The sequence below is a fragment of the Astyanax mexicanus genome, chromosome 23 (assembly GCF_023375975.1).
Source record: "Astyanax mexicanus isolate ESR-SI-001 chromosome 23, AstMex3_surface, whole genome shotgun sequence".
NCBI classification, from domain to species: Eukaryota; Metazoa; Chordata; class Actinopteri; order Characiformes; family Acestrorhamphidae; genus Astyanax; species Astyanax mexicanus.
This window is the reverse complement of record NC_064430.1, coordinates 12,453,942-12,465,401: the sequence shown is the minus strand read 5'-3', so window position 1 is coordinate 12,465,401 and position 11,460 is coordinate 12,453,942. Positions and strand designations below refer to the sequence as shown.

Here is an 11,460-nt window from a genome sequence, read left to right as displayed (position 1 = left end):
ATACCATTCCGACACCCTAATGGTTTATGTGATCCATCACACCTGCACACGTCAAACCGTCACACTCCCAATACTATTAAGCAATACCTTAATAGCATTTTTCTTACTAATTACTTTAAATTACTATAAAAGTACACTTCTATTTTACTCAAGGAAAAAATAAATAGAACAATAGAACATGCTATGAATCATTGAACACACAGACGAGATACGTTTACATTTTATATTCAATTTTAATTTACAATGCACAATAACCCCATCTTGTTAAAAAAAAAAAAAGAGAAAAAAAGCAAGTTGCCCAGCAACGCTCATACTTCAGCAAAAGATGCCAATCAAATGTGTGGAACACAGTCATTCTTTTTCAGTTTTATTTTTTTTTTGTTTTTCTGAATATAATTTAATTGTTTATTTTATTCTAAACCAACCTAAATATGCCCCATTGTATAAAGCCTAAGTAGTGCATTTCCCCCCAATACAGTGCTAACCATGCATTAACTTTCATGCTTGTTCTCAAACCTTGTTTTTAAACCTGTTATAGAAAATGAAATATACAAAAGAATTGGAGAAATAGACGCTTTAGAGATCTTACTATCTATCTATCGTCTTGTCTAATTCTTTATTTCTTCTATTTTTTTAATGTTTATATCTTTTTATTCTCAAACAGGTGTCCATAGAAACTAAAGGCTCTGTCTGGTGAGGCTCTTCCACGTAGCCTGAGGTACAAAAACGTCCATCCACAAAGGCTAAAAAGAGTGCGGTGGCTGTTGGGGAACTGCTAACTGGGGAACTGACTGACCAACCTTCTGCCAAAATAACACCACACACACACATACAAACACAAAGTCATACAAGTCATATGATGAATAAATGAAAGTCTGAAAACAGAGAACGGAGGGAGAATGGAGAGATGATGAACAAATGAATAATATTATGAATGGCTATTTTTTTTCCTTTTCTTTTTTAACTTACTCATGCTGTCAGAAAAGCGCTACTGTGTGTACAGAGAGATCATCGGGACTTTACATTGAAAATTCCTTGGAAGCCTAATCAATGAGTCAGCCAAAATCCGCCCCCAGTGTCTGAGCCTTCTTCTTTACCTACTGAGACTTACTAATACACACACACACACACACACACACACACATTCGTATGCACACACAAACAAACACACACACATGCAGAGAGAGACAAGGCCAGCGGTGTGCTGCTGAGGTGATGAAATCAGCTTGAGTTAGTTGTTTTAGCAACCAACACCCCAGACACAAGACCATCCCATCCCATCCCGTCCAGTCCCATCCCTCGCGCCGTCTTGTGCCGTCTGTCTACGTCTACGCTAGTTTTGTAAGAAGAGTTTGAGGCTTAACTGCAATTTAACGGCTTTTGTTAACGCCAGCACTGTCTGGCGTTCCATCTGATGCAACAGGTCTTAGACTGTCCAGGGTGTCTGGCTGCTCCGTTCAGGGACCGACACAACACATCTGCTAGGGACCTTCCAACGCTGTGGACTTTAGCATAGAGCCAGACCAAATACAAAAACTACTTTTCAACACAGGGGGGTCTTTGATATAGGTTCTTTTCCTTTTTTAGGTCTCTTTTTGAACTCACTGAAGACGATCTGTGATGCAATACGGCTACGTATAGGCAGAAGTTCTTCTGAACTTGCCTTTTGAGAAACTCAGAGCTTTAGAAGTCAATAAATAGGCCTGTCATGATAAAGACGATGCATCACCCCAGAAATTATTGCGATATACAATATTTGTCATTTTTTGGGGGGGACCTAACAATCAATAACCTGTCATTTTAAATTTAAATTAATTTTTTTTAATTTTTTTATATTTGAATTGATCACATAGTGAGTTACATCATATCATTGGATGTACACGGTTTATTTCTGTTTAGAGTGTGCATTTTAAAAACTTGTGTCAAAATGTAAAGTTCAAGCCATGACAAAATATTGTTTTTTACTGGAACTTTGACTATTGGATGGCTATTCTTGTAAAATATTGACATTATTCCTTTTAATTCTGATCTCAAAGCTACAAGCAAGACGTGATTACCAGTAAATTCATTTTTATAAACGTCTAGAGCCTTTGTAATCGCTGAAACTAGCATCGATATACTTTTTAAAGGCTCACTTTGCTCAAAAAAACAAAACAAAAAAAACAGATTAAGCTTTCTTCTGTCTGTGAAAAGACAGAAAAGACAATTTTTAGGAAATTGTACGAACATTTTGTACAAAAAAGGGAACTTTTACACAATTTACACTGCTGCTTTTTATATATATATATATATATATATATTTTTAAGTAAATACATCACTATGACCTCTGCCATCATCGCCATATTTGTTCTTGTCAGACACGTTTGGCTCTGAACAGTCCCCTAATAGATAGTAGTAGTGGGTAATGACCATTACATTGTTAGAAAGGGATGCATTAATTAGTATAAATGAGCTTTATGGGTCAAAAGTCACCATGTATGTGTACATAATGTTTTGCTTCTAAAGTTTGCGTGGCTAAAATTAATCATGTGCGTCTCAACTTCTAAAACATCCAGCATTTTTTTTTTTTTAATTAAAAATACTATATATATATATTTTTTTTTTATACACAAATTTCCTAAAGGCTCAGACTAGGTATGTCTATAGCACATACAACCAGCCCAAGATTAAAAGCCCAAGGATATATTTGTAGCCATACAAACACAGCTACAGATCTCCGAAAAAAGAATTTCAAAAGAAAACTTTTAAAGATTTGATCTGCAAACACTTGATCCGGCCCGATCGTCAGTTTCTGTCTGATTTAAGTCTTGTATAGCATTAAGAACAATCCGTGCAAACATGTTTGTGGCATTTCTGATGAATCTGACAGCCTGCCAAAGGCTGATCAAGAGCTAGGCCTGCGGCAACACTTCTGTAAAGCTGCTTTAAAAAACAACAACAAACGTGGGGTTAGTGACTCATTCTCATGTTGGCAGCTGATTTACTATGATCCTTTAACTAACTTTCAAACAGAAAAATCCTCCCCCAAGGCAATTTTTAAGCATTGTTAATGCTTCTCGACGTTCACTCCGTACTTATTTACACAACACGTCAGAACGAAAACAGAATCTCGAGTGTATAAAAGACAACAAAGTAGTGACAGATCATACACAACCCAGGAACAGAAAGAAATGCCCGGTTCCAGTCCAAATGAAATAAAGCCCCTGATCTGTTCCACATGGGAAATCCGTGCTGCAGGGAGAGACCAATCAACTTCTTCTTCTTTTTTTTTTTTTTGAAAGCATCATCAGTGTTGCATGGTTACGTTATTTGGATTCCTTCTATTTTCTAAAGTGTATGGACCATTCCATATTAGACTTTAGATTGAACGTTTTAATAATACAGCTGTAATTTCTTTCTCAAGTGGAAGAGAAGCAGGAATGAGGAAATAGAAAGCTTCATTTTTTTGAACTGTAAATGGGCTAAAGAATTTTCAGTTCATTCAATTCTTAAAGTTTTGGAGTTCAAACAAAAACTCCAAACCGAAACAGGGAGTGGGGTTGGGTCGAGGGTGGGGTGGTAATAAAGATGATAGTCGCCGTGTGACGCACAGTAAAGGAAATGCGCCCAAAATGACTGATTCTCACTGGCTGTTGTTGTTGTTGCCACTATTGTTGTTGTTGCAGAGGTCTCCAGGGGTAACCGCCGCAGCGGGTGGCTGCACGTTATCCGCCAGGTTGTGGGCGTGCTCCAGGAACAGGTCTTTGAGCACGCTCAGTTCTTTGCTGAGAAGCTTAATCTTGGCTTCCAGTCTCTCATTCTCCTCCTTCAGCTCGTTGACGCGCTGCTGTGTGTCCTGAGCCTTCTGCTTGCTGCGCATGCGGCTCTTCTTCACAGCCAGGTTGTTGCGCTCCCGCCGCTGTCGGTACTCATCACTTTCTTTGTCTAGAATTGGCTTCTTCATCTTGCTGGGGGGTGTGGCCTTGCCGCCTCCTCCAGAACTGACGGGGACTAACTGAGGAACCTGAGAAAAAGAGAGAGAGTGAGAGAATACATGTCAGAACCTCTGGAACTGATTTATCCATAAATGCCCAGTGTTCAGACTCTGATTTCACTACAGCTGTTTAAAAGCTGGACTGGTTTACAGAGCAGTGACAAAAAAAAGTAGTTAAAATGTATTTAAACTAATAAGAAGGTGTACAGCACATCACGTGTCCTTAAAATATGTACACAATACACATCAGACCACTGCTGTATTTGTTTAGAGTTTAAAAAAGGTTTTCAACAAGTCCTACACATGAAGCAAATGTAGCAATATGGCCCAAAACTCATATCATAATATTACCATATATTTGGATATTAATTAAAGTTAATTTTTAAGATTATATTTCTATAACAAAAAATGCTGATAACAGTTTCTATTAATAGCATGTCTATTAGACGCAACAAATATTTTTATAACACCATTTAATGCATTCATAAAGCATTATAAACATGGTTATGCCCATTATATACACTTAGAACAATGTAGAACACATTATATGTTTATTACGCATTATGAATTGTAATTATAATGCATCATACAGCTCTGGAAAAAAAAATAAGAGACCACTTAAAAATGAGTTTAATAAGTTTCTTTGATTTTACCTAATTGAAACCCTCTGGAATATAATCAAGAGGAAGATGGATGATCACAAACCATCAAACCAAACTGAACTGCTTGAATCTTTGCAACAGGAGTGGCATAAAGTTATCCAAAAGCAGTGTGTAAGACTGGTGGAGGAGAACATACAAGATTAATGAAAACTGTGATTAAAAACCAAGATTATTCCACCAAATATAGATTTCTAAACTCTTAAAACTTTATGAATATGAACTTGTCTTCTTTGCATTATTTAAGGTCTAAAGCTCTGCACCTTTTTTTTGTTATTTCAGCCATTTCTCTTTTTTTCTGGACATAAATCCTCTAAATAACAATCTTTTTATTTGGAATTTGGGAGAAATGTCAGTAGTTTATAGAATAAAAAAACAATGTTCATTTTACTCAAACATTTACCTATAAATAGCAAAATCAGAGAAACGGATTCAGAAACTGAAGCGGTCTCTTAATTTTTGTCCAGAGCTGTATGTTTTTTCACATCTAGATTAAAATATAATTTCTGTTACTATAATTCATTCCCATTATGGACATCAGTCACTTTACTTAGAATGTACAACGACACATTATAAAACATTATAAATGTGAATATATGTCATTTTTAACAATCAACATTTAACAAGTATAGCTTAAAAGTGTCTTTGTTAAGGCAGGTTTGTTTAGGTTCTTGGTATTGACATATAACCTCTTATAAATACAGCTGATGATGCATTACGATGACAATTCATAATGCATGATAAAAATCATAATGTCTTATTATTTTCATCAATATTTATAATCATATTTACAATGCCTTATGAATGCATTAATGTGTTATAGGTGTTATGTGTATATGGTCAAAGAGACATGTCGTAAGTATGTTTATAGGGTCTAATAGCTGATGCTCCATCCAAAACTTTTAGGATGATTTGGGCATGAGGTTGAATGCTGATTATCCAACATCCTGACCTCACACAGTACCCCATAATACTGTATTATGTCTTTGATGAAAGAATCATCAGGGAAAGCCCAAAAAATGTCAGGGAAAAAAAAAACCTCTCACATCAGTTGCTTCCTTCAGGTCAGACTAATGCAATAATCCCTGTCCATCAAATGTACGTGTCATAATAGTGACTTGAATGTTATTATTTAAAAAATATATTTATGTTTTTATTGTATTTTAACCTCATACAACTTTGCTTTTGGTCAATCTTATCTCATCTCTTTCTAACCCTTTTGTTGCTGAATGCAAACAATTCCACAGCAATTTAGCAAAATGTTTTCCCTAGACAATAGAAACAGTTACTCCAACAATAGATAGATGAACCAATTTAATACCCTTGATTTTGGAGGAAACAATAAATAGACCAGATTTTCCGATACAAGTACGCACCTGCTGTAGTTCTGCTGCAGCTCCTGCGGAGTTAGGCGTACTGCTATGAGCTTGGGTCTGTATCACACTCACTCCGTTCTGATCTGTTTTATTTAGTTTCTGCTGCGACTGCTTGCTCATTTGGCTCCACTGTCCACTGTGTTTTTCTCTCTCTCGCTCACACACCTGCACCGACCTTCACTGTCGGCCTTGCTGGTGCTCTTTAATACCGGACACTTAACTAAATTAAATGGCTGGCTGTTGCAGAATGCAACTAATGCAACTGTGTGATCTGTAAGTAAAGAACAGAAGAAAAACCATAGTTATTACAGTATTATCATTATTATTATCATCGTAAGACATGATGACTCCACATTTACAAAAATATACACTACAGTACTACACAATATTATAAGTACATAACTGAAGTGAATCTCATGCCCTTATAGAATCAATACATTTGCCGGATCATACAGCTCTGGAAAAATTCACAGTGCCACTTGCAAGGAATACACTGTAAAAGGATTTCCACTATCATATCCCTTTTCCACCAACATGGATTGGGCTTTGTTCTGGTTCGTGCACCAAAGTTTAAACCGCTCAGTGCATTTCCACCAACAAAAAATAGGTTCTAGAGATCAGAAAGGTTTGTTCCTGGCTGGAAACACTAAAACTGGTGCAATCCTGGGCTGGTTCTCTAAAAAGGTACCATGGTTAGTCTGAATAAAGTCTGAATAAAACCAGTTAAAGGGCTAACAGTGAATAGTGCAGTGGTAAGAAAGCGGTAAGGATTGTTAGAGGAGGTGTCTGGCTTGAATTGTCTACGCAAACAGACAAGTGACTCTGGCAGAAATCACAACCACATTTAATAAAGGAGGCCACACATGTACATCTTGCAAAGGAGATCAGTTTTCTGACGCTTTTACTGGATATAAAAAATGAGAGACAGCACACATTTTTTGGCATGTGCATTAAATTCATAATATAAGAATATTAGTCTATTTAAGGGGACTCATAGTTTTGAGGTTTACAATACATAATGGATAGACTGTTTTTTTTTTTCATTAAGATTCAAATTACAACAGAAAAAACAGTGATGCTACTCTCCTTCTGTTGTTCATTTTTAGGTGGTATATACAACTCTAAAAAAATTAAGAGACCACTTAATTTTCTGAATCAGTTTCTCTGATTTTGCTATTTATAGATATATATTTGAGTGAAATGAACATTGTTGTTTTATTCAAGGACAACACATTTATTTGAAGAAAATGCAAAATCGTTAAAATAACTAAAAAGATGCAGAGCTTTCAGACCTCAAATATTGCAAAGAAAACCAGTTCATATTCAGAAAGTTCAGAAATTAATATTTGGTTGAATAACCCAGTTTTCATGCATCTTGGCATGTTCTCCTCCACTAGTCTTTCACACTGCTTTTGGATAACCTTATGCCACTCCCAGAGCAAAAATTCAAGCAGTTTAGCTTGGTTTGATGGCTTTTATCTGTGACCATTTATCTTCCTCATGATTTTATTCCAGAGGTTTTCAATTTGGTAAAATCAAAGAAACTCATCAAGTGGTGTCTTTTTTCCCCCCAGAGCTGTAGATATGCCATGTACCATTATATTTACGATAACTAGGTAGGTAGATAAATAAATAAGGTATGGGAAGGTGTAATAACCAACACTTTCCCATAGATGATTAAAACATTTTAAGACAAATTATGTAAAAGTATTTTTAGTCTTTTTTTTTTTTAAGAATCTGCTGGGAAAAAACAGTATAAAAACTGATGCTCCTCCTCAGTGCACAGCAACTGCAACTCCTTAAAGCGCTTAAAACCCCCATCTTTTTAAAAACACCACACATCCACCTGCGCCCACCAATCACTGCCATGTTGCCAGGCAACGCGCATATGTTGCTAGGTATCTCTTGTCTCGCGCTCGAGACGTTGCTCGCGGTTGCATCATCGCTCGCGCTCCCTCCCGCGCGGCGCTCAGGGAAACTCCGCTCGCGCGCGCACACACACTCACACTCACTCACAGCGCGTGGCTTAAAATTAGTAACAAACAGCAGCGAAGCGGCGAACTTTCTGCAGGCGGGTCAAAAACAATATTACAGAGTGTGAGATTCGGTTCTGCGGGGTTTAAAGGACTGCGGGGTTTAAAGGAGTCTGCCCGCTGTGCTGATAAAGCACCGATAAAGCGCGTTATCAGGCTGAGCTGAGCTGATGTTAGTCATACACTATTAGAGCTCAGCCACAGCAAGCTAACAGCTACGTAACTTCACAGGAATTACGGGGAATACCGCTAGCTAGCTGCGTTAGCTAGCCACTTTGTTAGCCTACTATTAGCTATGAAGCATTAGAGAGAGAGACTGTGTTCTTAACATACTTAGCAGAACGTTAGTTAGCTTTAGCTAGGCTATAAGTAAATAATACATTGTGACTAATGACTAATTTGACGTGTTACCTAACCTAGCTAACTACAGTTTACATCAGTGTCTAACAGTTATATCTGTCTGCTTACAAGTTAAGGGGTGTTCTGTCTAGTTCTGCAACCCATCGATATGCACTTCCTTCAGCACTGCGCATGCGCTGACCCTTTGCCCTTACATTTTTATAATTATTAAAAATATATAATTCTGTTTTACTCGGGTGTATTAACCTACACAACCTTAGTTTATTGTTATTTTTCTTGGATTTTTAGAATGTTATAAACGTATAACAGGCAGTTCATATAAAAACAAAAAGGAAAAAAAACTCTTGTAACCTCTATTATTTAGTATTATTATTTTTATTATTATGAACTTTACTTTATTAACTCAGACACACTAATTTAGGCTATCCAAATGTTCTACACAAACGTATTATGATAGTTATTTTGTATTTAACTTATTTAACGTCATTTATTTTACATTTCAATAGAACCTACACTAGAGTAGCAGAGTTTGACATTGGAGCAAAACTCGGCAGAACACAGGAATGAACTTGGTTAGCTTAGTTAGCGTTAGCTAGCTATGTTACATTCCAGTTAGCCGCTAGCAGACTAGCCACATTCCTAACAATAAGTACGGCTAGCTAGCTACATACAGTAGCTTAGTTACGTCAAAAGACACAGCCCTGCTAGCTGCTAACTAGCTTTAGTTTAGCCAGCTAATAACTAACTCGTGTTTTTTAGCTAGCTAGTTAGTGTCCTACAACAGTCCCCAATCTTAGAGTAAGTGTCATTAAAGAGGTTAAGTATAGGATATAATATTAGCTAAGCTAACGTTGTAACTACAGAAGTTGTGTTGCTGTAAAGCAGCAGTAATGAAACCTGTTCTGCGGTCCGGTTAGCAACAAGCAGCTAGCTACACAAGTTAGCCAGCTAGCTAACCGAGTATAGGACTACAAGGAATCTCTGTACTTAAAATTCCACTCCGGTTTTCTCCTCTTTCTCCCCTCAGACACACTTCTACCCGTCTTACCTGATCGAGGTTCAGATCCTGGGTTCAGTCATCCACTAAAACCGTGAGTAAATTCGTAGCCGCTCTAGTTGACGGGACAGAGACATCAGCGGAGCTGTTATTGTTTGGTACACTGAGCCGTGCCTGGCAGGATTGCGAAATCGTTTTTACCATGTAGGGAAGTCTGCCCGCTCAGCCAATCAGCGCTCAGCGCCGGGCAGGATGACGAAATGCAGCCTTTGACCGACAGCCCGCTGAACCAATCAGACGGTGAGACACAGTTCAGGGCGTGTTTATGTAACAAGAGAGTCATGAGATCATAGAGAGTGAATTATGCTCAGCTGGAGCGGTGCTGTTAGTGAACTGTGTAGAGTAAAGGTTCTCAACCTTTTCCACCTCACGACCCACCTGAGCATAACAAGAAAGCCCACAAGACAAAAGAAAAGAAAAGAAAAGGACAACTTATACGGCCATGACTCAATTACAGCTCTGGAAAAAAATGAAGAGACCACTTCAGTTTCTGAATCAGTTTCTCTGATTTTGCTATTTATAGGTATATGTTTGAATAAAATGAACGTTGTTTTTTTATTTTACAAACTACGGACAAAAAAAAATCTTTTAGAGCATTTATTTGCAGAAAATGAGAACTGGCTGAAATAACAAAAATGATGCAGAGCTTTTAGACCTAAAATAATGCAAAGAAAACAAGTTCATATTCATAAAGTTTTAAGAGTTCAGAAATCAATATTTGGTGGAATAACCCTGTTTTTTAATCACAGTTTTCATGCATCTTGGCATGTTCTCCTCCACCAGTCTTACACACTGCTTTTGGATAACTTTAGTCCACTCCGGGTGAAGAAATTCAAGCAGTTCAGCTTGGTTTGATGGCTTGTGATAATCCAGCTTCCTCTTGATTATATTCCAGAGGTTTTCAAATTGGTAAAATCAAAGAAACTTATCATTTTTAAGTGGTCTCTTATTTTTTTTCCAGCACTGTATTTTGTTCTGACACCTTAATAAGTCTTTCCCATGCATTAGGATCTTGTTCACATGCCTTAATAAGCAATGGCCACAAATTAATATATATTTTTAAGGCTCCATAGAGGCTCCATAAAAAATGTATATATAAAAATATTTTTAAGCTGTTTCCCTGTTGTCTGCGATGGTGACAGATGGTGACTTATTATGTTTATTTTGCCAAATTGCCTTTGGCATTACTCCAGCAATATGTTTCTATTTTTTGTTTTTCTATTATGTTTATGTAATTTTTATAGATTTTTTCTAGTGATGTTAATTGACTAAAAACTATTCTGTGATTAATTGTAAATAATCACATTTGTTCTTAATCCAAAAGAGGCTATCGTGATGTATGTGTCACAGGCCCTTCAAAAGCTGTGTAAAGTTCCTTACAGCACTATATAATATTTTTATTTCTGCTCCTGAAGTATCACTGACCTGTAGGGGTGTAGGAAAATACCAATATTGCATTGTAGTCCAGCATTAGGGTTCAGAACCACTCTACAGGACTTTAGTATTTTAAGGAGTTGCTTAATGGATTGGCAACCAGAATATATGAGAATAGACAGACATCACTAGCACTTAAATCAGTGGTTAAATTTGCAACAAATAGCATACTTTAGCAAAATTCCAGTAGACAGGCTGTTATGCTGGTAAGCTATGTTGGATCAAAATGTACCAGCACAACACAGACTAAAAAAAAGCAGGTTTCTAGAAGAAAACTCTTTATTAAAGCACCTTAATGGGTTCCTCTACTGCTTTAAACTGAAGAACCTCCTCAAAGAAGTTCTACTTTTAACAGAGTACCAGCTCTGAAACCTAAGGTTGGCCCACCAATAAGGGTGTGATATATTTTTGGAAAAGGCTGCTCACTAACCAACTGGCTTGCTTGCTACTATATTCATCCATATAATTCATTTTAAATTCTAATGGTGGGCTTATCCTGTTAAAACAAAAAAAAAAGAAAATATTTTTGTCTGTCTACTGAAACGTTGCCATGCTAGACAGACATAA

At 36.9% G+C, this 11,460-nt stretch overlaps 1 protein-coding gene across 1 annotated transcript; it reads right to left on the bottom strand.

Moving 5' to 3' along the window:
* Positions 1 to 213: 213 nt before the first annotated feature.
* cebpg (CCAAT enhancer binding protein gamma) lies at positions 214 to 9,601 on the bottom strand. The gene is made up of 3 exons (XM_022667070.2): positions 9,451 to 9,601; positions 6,010 to 6,280; positions 214 to 4,004 (listed from the first exon to the last, which is right to left on the bottom strand). The coding sequence occupies exons 2-3, from the start codon at positions 6,127 to 6,129 to the stop codon at positions 3,624 to 3,626; spliced, it is 501 nt and encodes a 166-aa protein (XP_022522791.2). The 5' UTR covers positions 6,130 to 6,280; positions 9,451 to 9,601; the 3' UTR covers positions 214 to 3,623.
* Positions 9,602 to 11,460: the final 1,859 nt, after the last annotated feature.

Coding starts and splice junctions, on each gene's coding strand:
- cebpg (XM_022667070.2), bottom strand. CDS start 6,129: ATGAGCAAGCAGTCGCAGCAGAAACTAAATAAAACAGATCAGAACGGA. Junction 4,005..6,009: donor CTGCAGCAGAACTACAGCAG/GTGCGTACTTGT, acceptor TCTTTTTCTCAG/GTTCCTCAGTTAGTCCCCGT.